The sequence below is a fragment of the Ziziphus jujuba genome, chromosome 1 (assembly GCF_031755915.1).
Source record: "Ziziphus jujuba cultivar Dongzao chromosome 1, ASM3175591v1".
NCBI classification, from domain to species: domain Eukaryota; kingdom Viridiplantae; phylum Streptophyta; class Magnoliopsida; order Rosales; family Rhamnaceae; genus Ziziphus; species Ziziphus jujuba.
In genome coordinates, this window is record NC_083379.1 from 30,836,405 (window position 1) to 30,862,405 (window position 26,001).

At 33.5% G+C, this 26,001-nt stretch overlaps 1 protein-coding gene across 3 annotated transcripts; it reads right to left on the reverse strand.

Annotated features, from left to right (window-relative positions):
• Window positions 1-24,950, reverse strand: LOC107427222 (protein ENHANCED DISEASE RESISTANCE 2). 3 transcript variants are annotated; one of them, XM_025069956.3, is made up of 22 exons: window positions 24,395-24,949; window positions 23,030-23,104; window positions 22,763-22,816; window positions 21,753-21,818; window positions 21,478-21,536; window positions 20,482-20,558; window positions 20,102-20,227; window positions 19,035-19,069; window positions 18,771-18,871; window positions 18,623-18,694; window positions 17,037-17,101; window positions 16,009-16,080; window positions 14,638-14,808; window positions 13,861-14,057; window positions 13,673-13,739; window positions 7,842-8,017; window positions 6,219-6,320; window positions 4,840-4,887; window positions 3,580-3,723; window positions 3,389-3,484; window positions 1,966-2,067; window positions 1-281 (listed from the first exon to the last, which is right to left on the reverse strand). In XM_025069956.3, exons 1-22 carry the CDS (start codon window positions 24,617-24,619, stop codon window positions 189-191), a joined length of 2,223 nt encoding a protein of 740 aa, XP_024925724.2. In that variant the 5' UTR covers window positions 24,620-24,949; the 3' UTR covers window positions 1-188. The 3 variants fall into 3 exon arrangements, with proteins under 3 accessions (XP_024925724.2, XP_015893082.2, XP_048328771.2); XM_016037596.4 differs by having other exon boundaries at window positions 18,599-18,694; window positions 24,395-24,947; XM_048472814.2 differs by lacking the exons at window positions 1-281; window positions 1,966-2,067 and having other exon boundaries at window positions 3,580-3,673; window positions 18,599-18,694; window positions 24,395-24,950.
• Window positions 24,951-26,001: the final 1,051 nt, after the last annotated feature.

Consider the following 26,001-nt stretch of genomic DNA (forward strand, 5'->3'; position numbering starts at 1 on the left):
TTTTGGAGAGGAAAAAAAGAGAGGCTTTTTTATCATATATATAACTTGTAACATGCATGTCACATCCATCAATGAAAACCTTACAATCTATATTAGACCGTTGAAAATCATTGGAATATATGGACCCATTCACAGGTGGCTACTGTAACCAAGACAAAGAAAATTTCTATACGAGGTTAAAAACAACTTCAAACCTTGAATTGTACAGCCAAATCAGGCTTAACACGACTTAATCGGACTGTCCCAAGAATGTATTCGGGCAACTCTGCCTCTTCCTTTGCCTGCATCACAATAGGTATTAACATTTTCTGGTAAACTATATGCACATATAATTATATATATATATATATATATATTGCGGTGACTAATTAGGAAATCCAACTCAAAGGGGAGAATGAATTGAGAGAATTTGAAAATGCACACTGCTACAAAAATTAGGAATATGTGAAGCTTCTCGCGTATTTTACTTTCTTTTAAAAGATCAAAGAGATAAAAGATCAAAGAGAGGAAAATGAGAGCTTAACATCTTGCTGTATATTATATAACTACCAAACTAACTCCTGCTTAAAGGATTTAATAAAAAGGAGAAAAAAAATAGACCGATGAGGATAAACCACATAAAATTTGGAAATGCACACTTCTACAATAATTTCGAATATACGCATGCAATACACCAACCTTGTAAACAATTCTTAGTTGAGTTTCTAACCATCAGGCCACAAATGGATTTTTCAAATAATAGGGCCCATATTGAGATTGCTACAAAATTGGTGGCACACTAGTGTTGTTAACCCTCTTTGAGAAACTCAAATGTAATGCGGTGATCTTTGTGCCAAATCCTTGATCCTTTTCCTAAAAGCCTAAACTATTGGGAAGAGGCAACATTAGATACGTAAATCATGCAAAGGCATAGGCATAGTCAAGAGCGTACAAAGTGTGTTACCCAAAAAATAAAATAAAATAAAATTGGCATTAGAGTAAAAAGAGGCTAGAATAATTTGTAAAGGGTGTGCTTCCAAGCAGACAAAAATGCTGGTGGATCCTTTGGACTGGTCCCAAGAAGACACATGCAAGTTGCAGAGGGTGCACTTAAGTACTACTGATAAAACATCAAGGTGTAAAAGAATCCCACAAGGAGCTTGGTGAAATGTATAGTTTGATATCACACAAGAACTAACCCTTAATATGGTATGTGAGCTTAATGTTGCCTCTTCCAAACAACCCAAGCTTTTGGAATGAATATTAAGGGCATTATTTCAACCTGAGGCATTTCTTCTTCATAAGTGGTGGTCTTTAGCTCAGCTCATTAGCAGAGGCTTGCTACCAAATCTTTAAAAAAGCAAACGAATGCTTTTTGATCGTTAACAAAAGAGAATGAGTGAGATGAGCGAGAGTATTTGCTTTTCCCAAGCAAATGCTCTCTTTAAATGTAGAAGGTGATACACTTGCTGTTCTTTTTTACCGCGCGCAAGAGGAGTAATTTTAAAATTACATGGGAATTTGGACAAATTATGCTCCTCTGCACTTCTTAACAATTTAGACTTGTGGAGTTGATGGTAACTTCAACAAAGGAAAAAGAAAGGAAAACGAAAGACTGCAAGAGCACTGTATTACTAGCTTAAAGAAATATATTAAATTATATGAAGGAAACACAGGAACATATGTATATATAATATATAACCAACCTCGAGAAAAGAAAACATTATGGTGAATATGCAACAATTACATACTATTTCATGTATACAACAACATTTTTGATATAAGACTGAACACTTGAGAGTTATGACTTTTAATCTAATCAAATAAGCAGTCAAATATGGCTGTTTCATAAATTGTGAAAGAACTGAAACATCTATCACTGGTTTGTCAGTAAGAAGCACTTGCAACTAGAAGTCCACGCCCAAACAAGAGTAAATGTTGAAAAAAGAATAGATACATTTCAATAACATGTAGAAAGAAACAAACCTCTATCAAAATTGCCAGGTCAACTACTATGCTTGTGACATATCCCAAGACAAGGCCAATAACACCTCTTGCAACAGATGACGATCCAATATCCACATTGATCTGCAAAATTTAGGACTGGGATGTAATTAAGCATTTTAAGGGAAAAAAATCAAGTAGGCAGCAGATCAAGCATAACTATGCTGACTAGCAATTAGAAATTATGGATAAAAATTAGGCAGGAAATACATCTCTTGGCCTAACATTTCTCATCTTATCTGCGATATTTTTGCATAATTGACTAAACATACATGCTCAAGAGGTCAACTAATGAAAAAGCAAATGACTAATACCAAAACCACACCAGATTAGGATTTCACATCCAGCATCTTAAGCTGAGTGCAACACAAGTGAAAATATTATAGACACCACAAACTCAAGATATGCATCACTTACATCCTAATTTCCAAAAGCCTGCAATATTAATAGTTTTTCTCCATTAAATTGTAATAGCGATTTTTTTTTTTTTTTTTTTTTTTTTTTTTGGGTTAAAGAAAATTTATTTTTACAGTCCCCAACAAAAATAACAAAATTCAATGTCTTTCTAAGATTTCATATTAATACTACATAAACAAACAAGCAAAAAGACTTGATTCTTTTTTAACGTCTCAAAAATAACTCGATGATAATAAAAGTGTTAAGTGAACATTAATATAAAGTCGCCCCACCTTATGAATAGCTTAAGCTTTTGGGAACAATAGTATTTGAACATTTTATCAAAGCTAGAGATCTAAAATGTCATGGATTTAAAGCTATCAAGCAAATAAAAAAACACATGTAAGGCCTCGTTTGAGCCCAAAAGAGAACCAACCTACAGGTGAGACAAAGTGTTAAGGAATATATAAATATAAAATTTGTCCACCTCCCAAAAGCTTAAGTTTTGGAATAGTGGTAATTCAACATAACATCAAACCCATAGATCTATCAATGTCGTTCAAAAAACAATAAGGCCCAGTTTGAGCCAAGATGGTCTGACCTACAGATGAGGAGTTGTCTTAAGAAAATATAAATATAAACTTGACCAACCTCCTAATAACTAGCTTAAGCTTTTGGAAATACAGTAGCATATGAACAAAGAATAATACATTGCATCATAGAAGATCCTCCAAATCATGTCTTAAAAGAACTCTTAAAATTCCTATTTAAAATTAATAAGAATAAGCAGTTTAATTGACATAACAACCAAAAAGCTGCAAGAATAGAGAGAGACAGAGAGACAGAGAGACAGAGAGACAGAGAGACAGAGATGATGGAAGAAAGGAGAGGATGGCAATTGAAAATTGACTGTTTTCCATTCTAATTGCCAATTCTCTTAGTTTTACACAAAACATACATTGAAACACACTTAAATTTCCCTAATATCATACTATTTGAGATACCATACCTCCAGAAAATTGTCTTGTCTGAGGTAGTTGCAAGTTACAGCTTTCCCAAGCAGGCAAGCTTTTGATCCAACAGCACGCTTGACCATCCAATATCCCTGTAGCATTAATTAACCAATAGCAACTTAATGTCAATAGGGGGAAAAAGCTACTAGCCACACTGCTCTGCATTTAAACTGTAGAAATACCATACCTCAACAATACTTGGAATTAGTTTGAATCTTGAATCTCGATACAAGTCACTTCCATTGACGAATTTTGCCAACAAAGAATCTGGATTTAAAGGTCTGTCCGCAGCATAGTAAAGGATCAAATTGTAATTTGGCTTAGCTGGAACCTGATATGATAACCAGACAAATTCTGACCACCATAAAATGCTAACAAGAAATCATGTTACTAAGAAAATCCTAAGATATAACATAGTTAAAATTTTCTCAGTGCCATTCACGAGAAAAATGTTTAGAGGGCATAGCTGTTCAAACACTTGTTTCATGTTTCAACCCTACATCTCTTGCTATTCCCAAAACCTATTATTATGAAGCAGATAGCGGAACATTAAATTACTTCATATGATGTGTCAAGTGTGTTGTGTTTGTGTTAACTTGACATGCGCGTTGGTGTCCACTTCCTAATGTTGAACTTTTGGCTTTAGCAGTAACTTTACATGATATCAAAACATCAATTGTCTGTCTAATTTTGTGTTTAAATCCTAGTGATCTTGCTTTCCATCCCATTATTAGACACTTTCTATCTCTGAGGATATGTTTGGCCCACTATGTTCCGTTATCGGATAGACATGCATGTAGAAGGATGTAAACTGTGTTAAATATGTTGCATTGTGTTGACTTGATTTACACAGTTGTGTTCACTTCCAATTAAACTTTGGGATTAACAGTAGCCTAATACCCTTGAAATTTAATTCAGTCATCTGTTAGGTTTAGGAACATTTTTGCTCAACAATGGAGGCATCCTCATAATTAGCTTTGACAGAACTCTGCAGCAATCAATTGTGAAAATTATAACACAATTACAAAAGTAATCTGCTTATATATGTTGCATTGTGTTGACTTGATTTACACAGTTGTGTTCACTTCCAATTAAACTTTGGGATTAACAGTAGCCTAATACCCTTGAAATTTAATTCAGTCATCTGTTAGGTTTAGGAGCATTTTTGCTCAACAATGGAGGCATCCTAATAATTAGCTTTGACAGAACTCTGCAGCAATCAATTGTGAAAATTATAACACAATTACAAAAGTAATCTGCTTATACTTTATTAAACAGGAAGACTAATTCCCAGTTAATATTCTGATGATTGTTATGATACTAATATATATACATATATATAAAGTTGACCCACTTCGCAAGAATTTAAACCATTTGGGAATACCGGTAGTTTAACAATGGTAACATATTTCACATGAAATGAGATTAAGGCAACTAATGGACATACCATGAGATTAATGACAAGCATGAATGGAAGCCTCTTCCCTGCTTCAGACTAAAATTAAGAAGTGGTTAGACACATAATAAAAATGATTGAGAACTTAAAAACTTAATCATGAAGAGGAACATGCCATATTTTTAGACATCATTTGTAATATTGTTAAACATACATCATTTGTAATATTGTTAAACATAACTAGGGATGCACACAGATAACACGCACACAAATTTTCTTTTAACTTCCAAAGGACCAAATTTTTTTTATTTTTAAAGTAGGTACAAAATTGAAAAGATTAAGAAGTCCTCTGAATATTTATTAAACATAAAAGAAGACTTCAATCCATCATAAAATTCAACACTTAAGAGAACCAAAAAATAATAATAACAAAAAGAGAGTAAAGAGGAGATAGGTGATTATAACCAAAAAAATGCCAAGTAACTCCTTAGCATAATCTATTCAGAACTAACACCATACACTAAGATTTAAATACGAAATGCACTTCTATGAACTGACCATGTTACAAGCACTCAGGTATAGGTATGAGTGTCAGATTCCAGTTTCAGGTGGACGAATTAGTTCATCTCTACACAAGGTCTTAGCTGGAAAGAATACACATTATGGATGCCAGAACTTGGACATGGCATATATACAATAATAATATAAAAGTAGAATTTTATGTTACTAATTTAGTTATTTTTGATAGATTTGTTATCCAGCATATATACAATAATAATATAAAAGTAGAATTTTATGTTATCTAATTTAGTTATTTTTGATAGATTTGTTATCCAACTTATATATATGCCTTGTAAAAGTAGACAACAATAGAACTATTTTTGCATGTATATGTTACATCTAAAATTGTATGAAACAAAGGTTCATTTCAGAATTGTGCTTGGCGTGAATAACTAAGCACAAAATGGGTCATTAATATGACTTCTGCCGCCAAGAGAAGGCCAATTATGACTGAGGGAGTTATCAGCCACACCAAGATCACTATCTAAATAAATATAAGCATTTTTTCCCCCTCCTTTAGAACCGGCTATGGAGTTCAAAACAAAATTTACCTCACACATTAGAAAATCAAAAGAATAAGAAGAATGCACCTTCTGATCTCTATTGTGCTCTATCATAATGAAAAGGTTTACTACTCATGTTTAATGTAGAAAAGCAAAATAAGGGTCATGATATACCAATGTCACCTAGGAAATTAAATCCAGATGGTAATCCAAACCATCAAACACTACTGTAGAATGTTTAATTAATAGGAGCTCAGTTTGCAATATTGTACATCATAGAAAAGATATCTGTAAAATTTAAATGTCACATTTTACCATATCATATTATCTTCAGGAAATTTATGAAGATGATATAAGCAGTTCTACCTGAACAATACACTTAGGATGGAGTGCAATGCTATCTATGCATCTATCAGCTTTTAACCAATCAACTGCCAGGAGCTTGAGAAGGGAATCTCCTCCCGTTACCTGAAAAGGTCACAAGTATTAACTAAATATCCAAGAAATTGTACATACAATAATAGAGACTTAATAGAGGACTAAATGTCAATAGTTTGTATGTATGCAATGGAAAAGAATGGAACAACAAAAAAATTAAGGGAAACCAAAGTAAAAGAAACCACAAGGTTCTGACTGTTCTGATATAAATTTTTAATGTGTCCTTAGATACTAAGAATGACTTCTATCCACCAAAACATCTTCAATTTTCTTTTACTAGACCATACTAGTCATAAGAGGATGGATGGCATTAGGAAATTTCTAGATTAAAAATTCAGCAAACATAAAATTAACTACAAGGGTACATATCAAATTAACTAGAAGGTTACACATGACTACAATAACAAGCAATCAACTCCATATCCTATATATTGCCTATGGCCCAGATTTAGACAAAACTAACAAAACTCAACCTATTAAATTACAAGAAGGAATATAAAAACTATAACTCAGAATTCAGAATCAGGATTAAGAATCAGTTTTCATCCCCAAGCATAAAAGTAGAAAGGAATGAAACATGATGGGTTGATCTTGAATGGAAAACTCACTTTTTGCCTTCAGATTACTAGAAACAGTTGTATCCTCTAGTACAAATTACATAGCATACCAGGAAACAGCTTTAGGCTCATCCTCTGATTAATCTTACTTTCTCAAAGTAGAATTAACTAGTTTATGCTAAAATAGTATCTCCACAAGTAGAAATTTTTATCTTAATTGAAGGACAGTTTGCAACTATGCTTGTCAAATTCAGAAGGAGATATGACGAGAGAGCTCTAACCACCATTATCGCTTGACAATGACATGGACAAAAAACAAGATTAAAATCTCTTAGGAAAAAATGAAAGAAAAATTTAAGGTAAAGGTTAGTAAAGCAGTATTAAAACCATTGTTGTCTTCACTCTATTTTTTCATAATAAAACAGACAGCAAGGGTTTCACTGTCTCTTTTCTAATGTTGTTTGGACTGCCTTTAATCTCTAAAGTGAAAGCGTTAGAAAAGAAAACAAATCATTCATCTAGTGTTAGTCCTTGAACCTGAAAACTTTTTGTGTTTCTTTTCCCCTAATCTTCCACTTGAGAGTTTTATGCATGATAGCATGTAGATTATTAACAAGTACAGAACAGTTTGCAGATCACAATCATGATGACTTCTTTGTGCATATGCTTGGAAAGGAATTAGCCAAGTCTTTTTATCAGCTGAAGCATTCACTGCATGAGATTTAAACTACTTTTTTGGGTTCTTTACATTTGGGTGGCCAATGACATAACGATCTACCTAAATACCAGGATATGTGGTGTCTTCAAACCTCTAATTTTTGTTCTCTCTTATTTGATTCTTGAAGCTTTCAAATTTTTACTCACAATGGAGGAATGAAAATGAGTATAAGCATGTAAAATTATATAATACTTAAAATATTTACATAGATGAACATGGCCGTCTATGCAAGTAAGAACAATTTTGGAAAAAAAAATAAAAAAATGTAACACCCACCTTTGAATGGTCTTTTAGGTAATTCTTTCCTCTGATCATAAATCCCTTACCACTTGGTGCAGTCCAGCAGTTCACGTCAGTCTCATCCTTTCCTTTGTGTAGGGAACCATTGAACTGGCTTGAATCAATTACTATAGGATTTGCATGTGGATCCAATTCCTTATTTGCATCTGGTGCTGAAACACAGAAGGACAAAGTAATAACATACTATTAGTGTTGGAAGATTCTGTACATATGTGTTTGATTATGTGTTTTTTTTTTTAGGTAGTTATGAGCTGTACAGATATTTAGGAATCAGTTTTATTTTATTTTATTTATATTCAGAATTAAGGGGATTTATTACCTATTATGTATCCTAGAAAAGGTTATAAAACCTAATGTACAGAAACATAATAAAATATCCCATTATTCACATGGGATATTCACATTTTTCTGTTTCTATTTTATATGGTATCAGAGCAGGTTAAACCTATCTGTGAAAAAGTGCGGCGGCGTGAACAGTACCCTCGTAAACAGTAATCTTACGTGAACAGTAACCCAGCGTAAACAGTATCCTCGCGTAAACAGTACTTTCTGCGTTTCTGCACTAAAAATGTCCAAAATCACATCCAATTTTCAGCCCCAATCTTCTCAATCTGAGCCTCAGATTGCCCGGAATTTACCTGAAAATCACCCTTTTCAGATCACTACAATCCGACTAAATGGTGACAATTTTCTCCGGTGGTCACAATCTGTTCGCATGTATATCAGAGGAAGAGGAAAAATTGACTATATCACAGGAAACACAAAGAAGCCCGATGTGAATGATCCAGCCTATGCTATTTGGGATGCTGAAAACTCCATGGTAATGACATGGTTGGTTAATTCTATGGCTGAAGAGATAGGGGCAATTATCTCTGCTATTCTACAGCCAAGGAATTATGGGATAATGTCTCACAGATGTACTCAGATTTAGAGAATCAATCCCAAGTTTACGAATTAACTCTACAACTTGGAGATATTCGCCAAGGTGAGGACTCTGTGACTAAATATTTTAATTCTCTTAAGAGAATTTGGCAGGACCTGGATTTATTCAACGATTATGAGTGGAAGTCACCTGATGACTGCAATTACTACAAGAAGATGGTGAATGTTGGCCGAGTCTTCAAGTTTCTTGCAGGTTTAAATGTTGAATTTGATGAGGTTCGTGGCCGGGTTATTGGCAGGAACCCTTTGCCCCCAATTGGTGAGGTATTTGCAGAAGTACGTAGAGAAGAGAGCCGGAGACAAGTGATGCTCATGAAGAATACTGCAAGTACAACCGGACTTGTGGAAGGATCAGCCCTAATTATATCCGAAGCCCAAGTCAGTCGAAAGTCATTCCAAAATCAGCGGGTTGGAGACAAGTATAACCTACGCTGTGATTACTGTGGGAAACCTCGCCATACTCGAGAGAATTGCTACAAGTTGCACGGTAGACCACCCATTGGAAGGATGAGCAAATCTGGTGAACAGCGTTTACCCTTAGCAAACGAGGCAGAATCATCTGAACAACTAGATCATCTTCTTAAACTTCTAAAATCTTATTCGTCACCTAATACTCCTGTCGGGTCTATGGCACAAACAGGTAGCAATTCTTTGGCACTCTCAGTTCTAGGAAAATCATATCCTTGGATCATAGATTCAGGGGCCTCTGATCATATGACAAGTTACTCTAACCTGTTCAGTTCCTATTATCCTTGTTCTGGTATTGAAAAAGTGAGAATAGCTGATGGTAGTTTGTCATCTATTACAGGAAAGGGAAACATTAAAATTTCTGAAAAAATTACTCTAAAATCTGTTTTACATGTTCCAAAACTTGCCTGCAATCTTCTTTCTGTCAACAAACTATCTAAAGATACTAATTGCTCCATTCTCTTCTTTCCTTCCATTTGTATTTTTCAGGACCAGAACTGATGGTAGTTTGTCATCTATTACAGGAAAGGGAAACATTAAAATTTCTGAAAAAATTACTCTAAAATCTGTTTTACATGTTCCAAAACTTGCCTGCAATCTTCTTTCTGTCAACAAACTATCTAAAGATACTAATTGCTCCATTCTCTTCTTTCCTTCCATTTGTATTTTTCAGGACCAGAACTCGGGGAAGATGATTGGAACTGCTAGAGAGATAAATGGGCTCTACTACTTTGATGAAACCGCTACTGTAATAAAAAAGTTCATGGCCTAAGTAGTACTAGTTCAAACCCTGTCTATGATCAAGTTATATTATGGCATAAAAGATTAGGACATCCTAGTTTTCCATATCTTAAATATTTATTTCCTAAATTATTTAAAGGAATTGATTGTTCGAAACTTCATTGTGAGTCTTGTCATTTGGCTAAAGATCATCGAGTTTCATTTCCAATAAAATCTTATCTTGCTTCAAAACCATTTTATTTGTTTCATAGTGATTGTTTGGGGTCCTTCTAAGGTTACTACACTTTCTGGCTAAAAATGGTTTGTAACTTTTATTGATGACCATACAAGGGTGTGTTGGGTTTACTTGTTGGCAAAGAAATCAGAGGTTGAACAAAGATTTAAAGAATTTTTCCTAATGATTGAAAATCAATTTCAAACCAAGATTGGTATTTTAAGATCAGATAATGAGACTGAATACTTTAATAAATATTTAGGAGCATTTCTGACCCAAAAAGGTATTATTCATCAATCAACTTGTCGTGATACACCACAACAGAATGGAATTACTGAAAGAAAAAATAGACACCTTCTTGAGGTAGCTAGAGCCATCATGTTTTCTATGAATGTACCTAAATATCTATGGGGAAATGCAATCCTAACTGCTTGTTATCTAATAAATAGAATGCCATCTAAAGTTTTCAAATATGGAAACACCTTTACAGATTCTGAAAAACTTTTTTCCCACATCTCGGATAACTGTAGATCTTCCTTTAAAAGTGCTTGGTTGTGTTTGTTATGTGTATATACCAAATGTTTTTCGCTCTAAACTAGATCCTAAAGCTGAAAAATGTGTTTTCCTTGGTTATGCGTCTAATAAAAAAGGATACAAATGCTTTAATCCAGTTACACAAAAGTTTTTTGAGAGTATGGATGTACACTTTGTTGAGGACCAACTTTTCTTTCAAAAAAATTCTCTTCAGGGGGAGAACATAACAAAGGAAGATAATTTTTGGGAAAGTTTACCTATTCCAGAAAAATTTATACCTTTAATTATTTCTGATAAGCAAATACCAGAAACAATTGCTGAAAGAATGGAACCGAGTGATAGTACCCTTAATCTAAATTTGCCAGATATTACATTATCAAAAACAGAGGGAGAAATACTACAAACAGATAACAATTCTCATCCTGAACTTCAGTTTTATACCAGGAAGAGGTTTCATAAAGGTACTACTGTTCCAATTGTTCCTCTAGCAGAAGTCCAATCCAATTTGCCGAGTGAAGGTCCTATAACTCAAAGTAAGCCTTCTTCTACTCATATTCCATCTCTTTCTAATAATTTGCCTAATCCATCATCCTCAGATCTTGATCTCCCAATTGCATTAAGAAAAGGTATCCGAGCTTGTACAAAACATCCTATTGCAAAATACTTGTCATATGAAAGATTATCACATACTCATAAAGCATTTGTGTCTAGGATTTCTAATCTGTATGTGCCAAGAACTGTTCAGGAAGCATTAGATGATTCGAAGTGGAGGTTAGCTGTGATGGAAGAGATGAATGCTCTCGAGAAAAATAATACGTGGAGTATCACTGATCTACCTCATGACAAGAAAACAATTGGGTGCAAATGGATGTTTACAGTGAAGCGCAAAGCTGATGGAAGTGTGGAAAGATACAAAGCAAGACTCGTAGCAAAAGGATTTACCCAAACTCATGGTATAGACTACCAAGAAACTTTTGCTCCTGTTGCTAAAATTAACTCCATCAGAATACTTCTTTCTCTTGCAGTAAATTTCAATTGGCCACTTCGTCAGTTTGATGTCAAAAATGCTTTCTTGAACGGAGACCTAAAGAAAGAAATATATATGGACCTACCACCCGGATTTGAAGAAAGTCTTGGAAGAGGCAAAGTTTGCAGTTTAAAAAAATCCTTATATGGGTTGAAACAATCACCAAGAGCTTGGTTTGAACGATTTGGGGATGTAGTAAGGAGGCACGGATTCTCACAAAGCCAAGCTGATCATACTTTATTTTTCAAGCACTCCACCGAGAGTAAGATAGAGGTTCTGATAGTGTGTGTAGATGATATTATAATAATTGGAAATGATCTGTTCGAGATTAACAAGCTGAAGAATAAGCTTGAGGTTGAACTTGACATTAAAGACCTCGGAAAGCTTAGGTATTTTCTAGGGATGGAGTTTGCAAGGTCCAAGGAGGGAATTTTCATCAACCAACGAAAATACATTCTTGATTTGCTCAAAGAAACAGGGATGACAGGTTGTAAAGTTACAGAAACTCCAATAGACCCAAATGTGAAGCTAAATGCAGCAACAACACTGAGGTGGTTGATCGAGAACACTATCAAAGATTAGTGGGAAGGCTAATCTATCTATCGCACACAAGACCTGATATAGCTTTTGCAGTAAGTGTAGTAAGCCAATTTATGCATTCACCTGGATCTACTCATTTTGAAGCTGTGTTCAGGATTTTGAGATATCTAAAAGGAACTCCGGGAAAAAGACTTTTGTTCAAAAATAGGGGTCATCTCCAAGTTGAAGCCTACACAGATGCAGATTGGGCAGGTGATATAAATGATAGAAGATCTACCTCAGGCTACTGCACTTTGATAGGAGGGAATTTGGTCACTTGGAGAAGCAAAAAACAGAATGTTGTAACAAGGAGTAGTGCAGAGGCAGAATTCCACTCCGTTGCACATACCTTTTGTGAAGTGTTATGGATCAAAAGACTCCTAGAAGAGTTGAAGATTCCTACACCAGCACCTATTAAAGTCTACTGTGATAACAAGGCAGCTATTTCCATAGCTCATAATCCAGTTCTACACGATAGAACAAAACATGTAGAAGTGGATAAACATTTCATCAAGGAGAAGATAGACAGCAGTGTGATATGTATGTCTTACATACCCACCATGAGCCAAGCAGCGGATGTTCTTACCAAAGGACTTCCTAGAGGGCAGTATGAGAACTTAGTTAGCAAGCTTGCCATGAGTGATATATTCATGCCAGCTTGAGGGGGAGTGTTGGAAGATTCTCTACATATGTGTTTGATTATGTGTTTTTTTTTTTTTAGGTAGTTATGAGCTGTACAGATATTTAAGAATCAGTTTTATTTTATTTTATTTATATTTAGAATTAAGGGGATTTATTACCTATTATGTATCCTAGAAAAGGTTATAAAACCTAATGTACAGAAGCATAATAAAATATCCCATTATTCACATTTTTCTGTTTCTATTTTATAATTAGATTTGAGCATCAGAGGTAATGAAATAAAATAAATAATAAACTTCTCATTTTCTCACCAGGATAATATCTAGTTACATGCTATGTTAAAATAAAAATAGCGTAAAGTTTATGTTAAAAAATTAAAATAAATAAATAAATAAATAAACCTTGTTAGTTACCAACCACTCACAATTAGGAAGTGGACCTAATCATGTATATGAAGCCACATATAAGGGCCAAAAAACACTCTTGAATTCTCCTCCTCGTGTGCAAGCAACAAAGAATTAGAAACTATTGTGGATCTTACATGTGTAGCACAAATAAATGAAATTCAAACAACTTGTTTCTAAAGGACCATTGATGGTGACAATGGAAAATGCGACAACAGTTCAGTGCATAGTTAGAAGAACGGAATAATTAGCAAACCTGAAGTTTTCTTCAGAGCCAAGCTTGAGATGGCCCACGAAACATTCTTCAGCTTCACCCTAGCATCCTAATTAACAATGGGGATAGGTATTAAATTTTGAAATTCCACAACAAGAATGCTACAAAAAGGCAAGCTGTATTACTTAGACACTCTCTACTGAGTTACAGAAAAAAATAAGGGAGATAACCTTCTTGTCTGTTACTTCATTTTCGTCACTATCTTCCTCTTCTGATGATGAATCTGTAGCATCAAAGAATTGATCCTGCACTTCTGCATCCTCATATTCTCCATTGGAAACAGAAACTTCAGAGACTTTTGAATGGACAACTGTAGCGGCAGATTCAAATTTGAGTGGAGGGTTTGCTGCAATGAATTCCTTAAGTCCTGAAAATTAATGACAAGGAATCATAAATGTCTCTGGAATAGAGGTTTACAAAATAAATAAATTTGGGAAAATTTGCTCTGATACCAATTTTGGCATTGGAAGGCACTCTCATACCAAGTTTTACTGCTTGCACTCTACCATTTTTTAAGGCAAAGCTCAAGGAAACAGTATGTTCTAAATTCCAAAAAGTTGAAGTAAGGATCGAATACTTATCCATCAAAAATTGCAGAACACTCAACCTTGAAGGCCAAGGATAGATGGAGATTGAGGGATTAAGATATACAGACGGGCAAAGTTCATGGAGATAGAAAGAAGGCAACTACTTTAATGGTGAATAAATAGCCAGTTTCACATATTGGTTTCAAGAGTTGATTGGCTTTCATGAGACCTGCTTGTTGCTTGATTTACTCGCAAATTAACACAATATAGGATAGCAGAAACTAGATTGATGGTGAACTTATAAATAGTTTTGAAAGTAGGATGGTTTTATTGTTGATAAAGCTTTAATTTGACAGTTTGTCAATTGGTTTAGTTGTGAATGAAAGAGAAGCATGAAGAAATGAATAGTTAATTCCTCACCTGCCACTTGGCACAATAATGCATAAGGCACACTCTTTTCAAACTTTGAGCAGTGATTTTTCTTCCATCTAAACCAGCCTGCTGAATGTATCTCTAGCGTTTGTGTCACAACACACCTTGGAGTATGTGAACCCATTGATGTGTTCAAATCTCTGATTTCCCAAGTTGATGCTAAAATGCAAATTAGAAATATTAAAATGAAAAACTCAGTGAGGGCTCATCTGCATTGTTTAAATTCAAGGAGATGCTCAATTTTCATTAGTGAAAAAGATATCAAGAATAAAAGATTTATGTAGTACTACATAAAATAATCTGAATGATAAAGGTACCAAGGTAAGCATGTCATCCTAGCAATGGAAAACAAACATACTAATTGTTTGATTACGTTTCTGGTATTAGATTTCGCATTTTTTTTTACCCCTCTTTTTCCTTCTCTTAAAGCTTTGTACTTTAGTGGTTTAAAATTAAGCTTTTAATTCTAATGATGGTTGGACTTCTCACCTAATTATAAGCTTGAAGAAAAAAATCAGAAACCTAAAGTTGAAAATATTTCAAATCATTTTAAACACCTATTATAATACATAAATATACAGTAATTCCCTTATCCAAGACATTTTTTATTCAGTATTATCTGGACAATATCACACCAGATGTGAAGCTGCGTTATACAAAAATTTACACACCATGCCAAATCTAGTGTGGCATTGTCCTGGACAATCTGGTCAAGAAATTTCTAGATTAGAGAAATTGTGTATATATCAACCATTCTCCCATAAGGACATCCTGGATCTGGTGGGATGTATACCCGCACCGCAAAACCATCAAGACGTCCTAATAGGAGAATGGCTATATATGTTTATATACATATAGTTCTAGTCTCCCAGATGATGGAGCCCAAAATAACCTTGGCCACACATGTCATGCAATAAGTTGCAAGACGTTGTGTTGCCCAAGATATCCTAGGCTCCATTGCCAGTAGAATATTTCCCTATATATATATATATGTCAAATTTTGATTTGTTGGGAACTTATTGACATGGTTGTCACTTGCGCAACTAGGCTTTTAGTTTGAATTATTCATTGATGTGGCACACTTAACACTTAAGCACATTCTCATCTTACGTTGGGAATACATTCCCAACAGAAACATAACTCTCTCTCTCTACACATCAATATATAAATATATATACTTACAATATGAATAAATTATAAACTAAGGTAACAATTTATTATTCATATATAATTATTGAAAAATAATTCTGCAAAAAATTAAAAACCAAAAACATTAACATTACTAAAAGAATTCATGGTTGCTGGTTAAAGAATCTGCGGTTAAGAAAGTTTCGCATTTGAGCAAATGAAATTTCTTACGATTAATTTTGGTACGGCGATATCCAGATCTCGGAGGCTTCTTCTTATGTATGGCCGGAAATTGCAAGATTGCTGCATGAATAGTAGCATAGCATATATCAAACAGCATACTAGGGAAAACAGGTTGTTTTCTTGTAACGAAATACAACAAAAAGGTTCTTTACCAAAAAATATACAACAAAGGTTCATATTGCTTTGGGCAACTGGCATTAGAAATCCTTATGTTAAACATTTTGTAAAGTGTGTAAGACTTCATAAGAAACAATAAAGAACCAATTAACTGCCGCCACATGAGTAATATACATTATGTCGTGAACTAAAACCAGTAAAAAGCACTACATTGTCTTTCACTCACATTTTCAAAATGCATCGTATTACATCATAAATCATTAAAGTGATATGTAATTTGTCTCACAGAAGCATTTTAAATACAGCACCATATTACATATATTATTTACTCAAAACCAACTGACTTGCAGAAAGCTACCATATCTAGGATATTTAAAAAAAAAAAAAAATGAAAATGTTGAATATTTTAAAGAATATCTATTAGACTCAGTAACTACTCATTACCATCATTTTCTCACTTTTTACTTCTTTTCCCCTTCTCATATTTTCGTGGTACATGTGCTACAAATGAAACCCATAAACACGGGGACCAAGTAAACAATTAGGCTCTAATATGGATTTAAGTTACCATTACCCCCAAAAGGGACCAAGTAAACAATTAGGCTCTGATAAAGAATTTACCATTACTCCCAAAAGCTTAAATTGTGATGAAGTGAGCCAAACATGCAAATCAATCTAACATATTAGGCACTTAAAACTTTATGCTTAAGTTAATTTGGGAAAATTTTCTCGCTCATTAGAGGATTTCTCATCCTCTGATTTGCAGGTTTAACTTTTATTAGTTAAAATTTAAATATCAAATAAAAACATATATCTTATTGTGCAAAAAATTTTCATTAATAAGACGATAAAGAACAAGCAATTCCAGCAAATTTATAACAATAATCATATTCTCTTACTATATGTTCCATCTTGTCCACGAAACCATTGCCTAGAGAAGACAAAATCTCTTTTGGATTGCCACCTGTAAAACATATTATAGCGACTGGAATAACAGTGCACTAAGAAAACAAAAGGAATAAAGACCAACTTTACAATGCAAATAACAATTATCATGAACTAATGTGTAGTGAATTGAAAGACTGATGAATATAATTATTACCAAAAAAACTTAGCATTAAGCTACCATCAATTCTAAAAGCTTAAGTTGTTAAAAAGTAGACCAACACACATTGAACACTTTGTCTCACTTATAGACCCATCCAATAACCAATATAAATCAGGTTTTACACACATCAAACAACACATTACCATAAATAAGGCTGCCAAAAATTGACTAGAAGACCAAATAGACAACCTTGGCTTTATTACCATGTTAAGGCACAGTCAAACACAAAATCATAACATTTTATGACAATATTATATACTAGGTAGCAGTGGTAGATGCACATGTTTAAAAATAGATACACATGTTTTAACTTTTTAGCAAACCCTACATTAGTTTTGTCAACTAAAAATATATCCTAAACAAACATAATAAGGAATTTCTTCTTCAATATGCCTACCACCCAGAAATTCCATCCACCAAAATTTTCAAAAATACAAATCTAGAGCCACTTCAGGGTGTAAGCCTTGCATGGATTTGAAAAAGTTGATAAGTTTTTTAATTCATTGAACCTTTCATATGGAGTAAAAATTGTTCATCTATGCATCACCCTTCACAGGCAACAGAAAGTATATTTTGAGAGGATTGAATAAAATTTTACTTGGATAAGTGATAAAATAATTTTCAAAAACTACTTTTGTAGCTATTCAAAATTTAATTAGTTTTTTTTTTTTTTTTAAGTTATAATATTCATATTTCAAAGCATCATGATCAAATATTAACTTAAGTTGGTTTTCTTTATATTAATTTTTAAATGAATAACATTTTGCTAATGAAAATTTAAAATATAAAATACTGTAGCATAGAAAATAAATTGGATTGATTAAAAATATGTAAAAATAGCAAATAAACTCTCTAAATAAGTAAAATAGTTCTAAACAGTTTATTTTATTATTACTTAAAATATGTGTTTATACAGATTTCTTCAAATAAAAGAATTTCAGAAGGGAAATGAAGATGTAGGGAAGGGGGAGAACAGGCAAGTTACCCCCCTTGGGCCCTCTGTATATACGCCCATGCCTTTTAACAAATAAAAAACAAGATAAGGATAAACCTAATGCAAATTATCAAAGTGCAACCATAAAACACTTATATACAGTGCTTCAGTTGTCTGAAACAATGGATTAAGCAGTAAGGTACAATGAAAATGGAGCTAAAGATGAGTATGAACAGCTCTCCTCCTTTTCCCAGTGGTACATATGAAATAATCTGACATGCAAAGCAACTCTAAATTGACAAGAAAGAAACAAGAGTGTCAAAAAAATGACAACTACATAGCACATATTTGTACAACCATTTGACAGATTATTCATTTAACTAAACTCATAGACATGCAACCATTTCTAATAGAATTACCGAGTAACGTATTTAGGATCATACGTCCCATAGACAACATCATAGTGCCCATCACAAGGATCTACCATCTCCAAATCACCAGTCAGCATATCCCACCTGTGAAAACAAGATTATTAGAGAATTTAAAGTTGTTTGACCATTTAACCATTTAACCATTCTGAAGTTGACTTACTCATATCTCTGATGTCGTTCAAGGCTTAAAAGCACTTCAAAAGTAGTGTCTGCACTTGCATCCACAACACTAACAGCCTTCACAAGAACACCTTTACCAATCTGAACAGTGAATTGTTAATACTGCAGGATCTTGGACTCATGTAACATTTCGTAAAAAGCTATAATTTTAATTGGTAGAAAAGGGAAAATATTTGAAATTTTTCAGCAGGAAATTTCACATTTTAGATAATACATCAAATTCAAAGTAGTCTGCGATGGATACCTGGGACTCAGCAACATCTTCAAAGATTCTAACACCTGCAAGATTAAAAAGGATAAGTACTAGAAAACCCTAAGCAATATGTCTTAGCATACAGCTAGGCACAAGAGTTTTCCAGTCTTGTCACATGTTCATTGAGGACCAGTATCAAAGCCCTTATAGTGAATCGCTCTAGTTATTCATTACATCCTGGATTACTTATTACAACTCCTTCATCCATAGTTTCAAATAAATGACCTCTCTGCGCCCTGCTCCAACTTACCCTCTCCATTCCCTGCTCCAACCTACCATACAGACATGCATGCTTTCAACAGCTAACATCAAGTCTGGACAAATCTTCCCATATAGAAATTGATGCTAAATCTTTTTTCAATCCCCGTTTGGAAATTGAAAGATCATTTATTATGACCTGCTTGAGACCTCTAATAATCTTAGGACTGTAGGTCTCTTCACACACACACCACACCCCCCCAAAAAAACAACAACACATGACATGAAATGAAAACTTTCAAATCATCAAATTTGAAACACTTCTGTAAAACCTCCTAAATTAGAGAAAAGAAAAGTCAACTTAAGATTATCTTAAAATTATAGATCTACAACATTTTCTAAAAGATATCATAGGACAACTATATTTTATCCAAACATAACAGAAAGCAAGAAAAACAAATGATAGATTAAACAGCATCAAATTAGATATAGATTCTAAAACCTTTTCCACATATTATTTTCACCCAAAAAAGAATCACCACAAAAAAAAAAAAAAAAAAAAAAAAAATTAATATGAATATATCTAATATTACTAACTTCAAATTAATTTGGCAAACTTATGAACCTTGGAAGAGAGCCAGAGCCACCCCCCGTCTTGACAATGTAATATGACAGTTTGAGCATTATAGTCAATCCTATAAGATGAGGCATCATCTTGTAAACCATTTGACACCGTTATTCGTAATTAATAGTACCATGCTCAACAACAGAATGAAAGATAAAACAAAAACAATAGAAACACTCATACCATTAAGAGCAGAGGCAATAGATATTTTCATAGTCAAGATCAAGAAAAATACCATTTATTGTTTGAACACATTTCCACTCATGTGCCTCAGTTGCATCACTAACGTCCCTCTCATAGTACCTATCTGACTGAGCATTAGCAACCACGTTTGTGACATGGCGCAAAAGGGACTCTGGGCCTGTAACAGGAATGAGAATATCTTACTAGATGTAGATTTTAGGGAAACAATGTTTTTAAGTCCTGGAATGTAAAATTTTACCTTTATGATGCATTCAATTTTACAAATTGTACATATGTAAGGATGAGTGCCAATAGGTATAAGCAAGCACCAAACATATGTAAATGGAAAAAGTTATCAACATAAGCATAAGTAGGGACCTTGACAATACATCCAAGATAACTTCATGGTCAAATATGTACATGCTGTCTTACCTTGCCCAATTCTTATAAGTTTCTTCAACCCATATGCATAGCGCCTTACTCTAGGTCGATGTCTATCCAGATTGATCCTTCCAATGAAAATTTTCAAGACTTGTTAGACATTATAGTTGCTCAATGTGCCATTGATGTAGGACAGATAGGGAAAGAAAGAAAATAGAAAAGAAATAGATAGGATCCTAGTATCACACTAGAATGATTTTAGGAATCACTCCCAAATCCTTAGGCATCACACCTAAGTTTGTTTTGCATCACACAAAACCAGAGAAAATAATCTCATAAAATTCTTGTAATATTGATTAACTTTTCCAAGAATTACAAAGAACCCTATTTATATTAAAAATCATCTAATAACATTAGGAAACTAAAATAATAGGAAACCTAGTTAAATAAGGAAACTAATAACATTAAGAAACTGAAAATAATAGGAAACCTAATTAAATAATAAAATACTCTAATTAAAAATAGGAAACTAAATTAATCTACTAAAATCCTTGAAGATCCCAAATAAGCCCATCTTGTCCTAGATCATGCCAAATTAATGTTTGGGCCTTAGAATCTGTTTTTCCTCTTCTCTGATAAGTTTTCAGAGGTTGTTTCCATCTTGCATCAGCCATCCTTCAAACTACACTCAATGAAGAGAATTTAACCAAGCAGATGAAATGAAAAATTTATTACCCCAGCATAAAAAAATTTAAAAAAATAAAAATAAAAATAAAATTAATTCAGAGGTCAGTACCAAAATCAAAATTTCGCATCTGAGTAGAGTTTCATAATTATATTTAAATTGAATTCAGCAGACTTTGCAGATCATTTCTCAATATACACATTGGTTTTTCGGAAAAGACCACCAAATCATTTAATTGTATTTTCCCCTCAAACCTCAATAACATGGTTCAGAGACTGTTACATTAAATGAGCAAAGAAGTTTTACTGGTTGAGTTACCAAAGCATGTAAAATAATATCATAAATTAAGGTAAACAGCATACTCAGCCTCCATGTTCAATTTGGTTCTGGTGCCACCTCCTCTTTGAAGCTCATACTCAGCCTGACACACAGGTTCCAAGTATATTATATTAATTAAAAACTAGGAAAATTTTGTAATAGATATTTGCAGCAATACATATTTACCAATTTAAAAACAAAGTTCCAATTTTATATCACAAGAGCCTTAAAATAGTTAACTTAGGATTGCAAAAATAAATTCCCTCAAAGAAAGCATTTCTAGGGTTTCATAATTTTCTCAGTAAAAAATATCCTGTACCTGTTGCTTGGCCTGATCAAATGCTTCCATCCATTTCCGTGCTTCTCCGGCCGTACCACAAGCAATCTTTAGAAAACAACCAATTGTGAATAATCTCATTAATTGAACCAAAATGGAATATGAACTTCAAAAGAGAGCCAATATCATGTGGACTGTCCATCCAGTTGGACAAACTAGAATGTTTCACCCATTCCATTCATTGAAGGTGCAAAATATCATGTAACTATAGATTCTACAGCTCCTTCCTTTTCTTATATGACAAAAGTTTGTCTTTTTAAAAGACACCAAAAGGGGGCTTAACTCGAGTTACCAAGAACAAATAAGCACAGAAAAATTATAAAAACTAATAAAATAGTACAATCCAAAATGGGTTAAAGGAAGAGGTGGAACAAATAAAGGCTCAAAAAGAAATGCATCCCCAATAAGGAATCTCGGTCATAGAATGGTTCACTTCCTCAATATTCCTACTATATCTTCCCCTCCAAGTTAAGGGCAAAAGTCCACTTCTAATGCTTATCATATCGATATAATTATCCTGCAGCTTAGCAAATTCTTAATACACTAGATAAATCATATTGTAGCTTGCAGTATAACAGGCTATCCATGTTTCAAGGTTCATTCCACATTTGTTGACATACAGGAAGAACATTTGTGAACAGACAGCTCAACCCAAGCCCAAAAAATAGAAGATATGCAAATAAGTTGTACTGCAGTATAGAGGCTAAAAGTACTCTCTTTATAGGTTGAGCTTTACGTGCCTTGTATTTTTCCCAAACTACTAGAGTTGTAATATTAGCCTTCACTAAAAAAATAATCAAACAAAAGAAAAATGAAAATAATAGTAACCAAAATTCTAAAATAAAGTCTATAAAGAACAACTTTTCTTATCTTGAAATCCTAAGATGACAGATAATATACAAAGCAAAAAATGGTTTTCCATATGCAATAGAATGAAGAATTAATACTCTAGCTATACCTACCCAACAAAAGAATTTGAAACTATAACTTACCTCTCCCCTTTTTGTTTCATCCAAACGATTGTAGAATCGTAGAACGTATAAATCCTACAAGGAATATGTTAAAAAAGCTTTAGCTTTTGTTATCTCCTCAAGAACATAAGACCATATACACAATTTGCATCAATTTTAAGAATACAAATCGTAGCAAAATACAAAGAAATATCGAACAATAATCTGGTGCATCCTCACAAGAACCAAAAAACAAGCTTAGACATCTACTAAAAGGTAGAGATGATAGTAAATTTACAAGGGGCTTACACTAATGTTGAACCTTCGACGTCCTAGCTCTTCCACCATAAATGTGGGCCCGATAACACCTCTCCTGATAGGATCCTGGCCAGAAAAATATGAACTAAAAGTAAATATTCATTGAAAGTCAAACTTAAGGAAAAACCATATGTTGTATAACACAGTAAGAGGAATAGAGAGAAGACAGAAACCCTTAGAACAACAAAAACATCAAATCTAACACGCTTAAAATGTAAAATAACATAATGTCCCCAAAAAAGAATGCCATGTTCATTTAGTCCAAAATATACCCAAGATGTCTATGGTAAACATTATGAAGTCAATTGAGGAATCTTAGATATGTATGCCCCAATATGTACCCAAGTGCTTCAAAGACGTTTCACCCAAAAAAAAAAAAAAAAAAAAAAAAAGTGCATCAAAGACGTGCAGTATGCTTTGTAACTTGTAACTTTATTCACCCAAATCAACCCTAAACTAAATGAGACTCATCTATAGTCTATTGCGAACCCACATAATACTTGGATCACCAAAATCTATAATACAGGGGAAGAAAAAACAGAATACTTCTTACCCTGCTACATCAATTACTTACTAAAATTAAATCACACAAAGAACTTACAAGGAAATTAAGTAGATATCATAACTGTCACCTTCTTAAACTCTCCACTTGAGAATAATAGAAATGAGAGAAAGTGAAATAATAACATAACATACATATCCATTTGGACAACAACATTGCTAGAGATACCAGAATTATTTACCAAATGACATGGCAAAATGATGTGGCGACACTTAAAGCTTCCATTGGATTTCACTTATTCAGTCTTAGGGGTTTCACAAATCCATATTTAGTATATGAATTTTCAAACCACTAATATATGGCTACATTATATTTGCCACATCATTTGGTAAATAAATGTTTTGCTAATCAAATCCTCATATGTCTTCTCGTATCCAATTGCAACATTTTACATGTACAAGCAATCCATCTTTTCTTTTCTTTTTTTCTTTTTTTAATTCAGTGCTTCAACACATTTCCCTCGTGATTTATGCTTCCAAAATGATACGTAAAAAAAAAAAAAAAAAAAAAAAAAAAAAAAAAAAAATTCACTTTTTCTTTTCCTAAACCGGAAAATTCCTTTGCGATTCCATTTTTCAACCCCCAAAAAATAAACAAATAAATAACACTCATCTCAACTCTCGCATTCAATACGTTTCGATTGGAATTATCAATTTCCCAAATGACAAAATATCAAACACACATTCATTCATGTTCATCCATATTTATTATATGAATGCATGAGCTAACAAACATCAAAACAGGGGAAACAAAATGGAGTAAAAGCGCTGAAAAAACGGAGGACGTTAGCTTACAATGCCAGGATTCTCATGAGGATCGCGCTTGTACATCTCGACGTACTTGCCTCGAATGAATAGGAATCGGAGGTGACAGAAATCATGCCCAATGGAATTCACGCCCAAATGGTAAACCCATCCAAAATATTCAAATATATTTCTCTCATCTCCTCCTCCTCCTCCGCTGTTCTGCGACCCCTCCGATCTCTCGCTCCCTCCCTTCTTCAACGACGCCGCTTCCATTGTCGTAGATTACTATATTATTATTATTAGAATAATAATCTCCCACCTCCTATCTCTGGATTCAAAGCTCTTACTTCAATCTCCGCCCCCAAAAAAAAAAAAAAAAAAAAAAAAATTAAATGAATACAGAGAGACAGAGACAAGAGGCAGATGAAGAAAGGGAAGGGGGAGGATGGAGACTCTGCTCCAACATTCAAGCCCTTTTTCTTCTTCTTTTTTTTTTTTTTTTTTTTTTTTTGGTCTATTTTTGGTTAGTGTTTCTCCATCGTTTTTCTTTTTTTCTTTTTTTTTTTTTTTAACTTCCAACCGGGAAAGTTGGTCGACGCAGATTGAGATCTGAATCGTACACGTTGTCTTATATCCCAATGATTTTGCCTATCTCCTCTTTTTTTTTATTTTTTAGGGAGTATTTATTTTTACTTGTTTTTGGGTCATTGGTTTTGGGGTCAACATGCAAATGGCCTTCGCAACGTCCACGTAAGTAACATTTCGGACAACGAAAGAAAGAAATTAAAAAAATAAAAAAATTGGGACAAGGTGGTAGTTAAAAGTACACTGCCATAATTCAAATAGTCCAAATACCTTCTTAGATTCGTCGCCACGTGGTGGAATGTTGCGTCAGCATGGCCCATTGGCGATTTTCAGGCTTGGAGAATGGGAATATGGTGACCCATCCATCATCATGATACAGAAAGTTTTTGTGCCTCGATTTTATTCGTCTTTTTTGCACATTTTGATTAAATTCTTTGGATTTTTTTTTTTTTTTTGGGGTTAATTTTTTTATTAAAGGACCAAAAAAGCTCTAGAAGACAAAACTTATTTATCATTGGATAAGTTATTCTTTTTCTTTTGATTTTTAAAGGCCCAAAACTAATTTCCATATCTGGTTGAAAAACCCGTACCATACAAAGTGTTAGGCCTGCAGTTATTTGAAAGTAAATTTTCAAAAACAAATATAAAAAATAAAAAATAAACCAAAAAATTTGTTTTGAATTTTATTCAAAAACTCTAATTATGAAAGAACAATTTGTTTAAAGAACTATCCTATTTGATCCGTTGAGTTTCTTCGCGTTGTTCCACCATGTATTTCCAAACCATGTTAAATTTGATTCTGTAAAACGGCAGAAAACTGTCCAACTTAATTTCATAAAACAATTTCTTTTTAATTATTTTGCAAACCATTTCCAGAAATACAACTCAAAAAAAAAAAAAAAAAAGTCAACAATAGGCCCATAATTTTTTTTCCATGGATATCAAAGGTTTTCAGAAAGATGTACATACGATGGTCACAGTGATTTTAAAAGGGTGGTAAGAACATGAAGAACAAAACTTTATCGAAGCTTCTTCGGTAATATAAAAGCCAGCTTTTATGGATTAAGGAG

Coding starts and splice junctions, on each gene's coding strand:
- LOC107427222 (XM_016037596.4), bottom strand. CDS start 24,619: ATGGAAGCGGCGTCGTTGAAGAAGGGAGGGAGCGAGAGATCGGAGGGG. Junction 16,081..17,036: donor TGGACAAGATGGAACATATA/GTAAGAGAATAT, acceptor CTATTCATGCAG/CAATCTTGCAATTTCCGGCC. Junction 282..1,965: donor ACCTGGCAATTTTGATAGAG/GTTTGTTTCTTT, acceptor ATTGTGATGCAG/GCAAAGGAAGAGGCAGAGTT.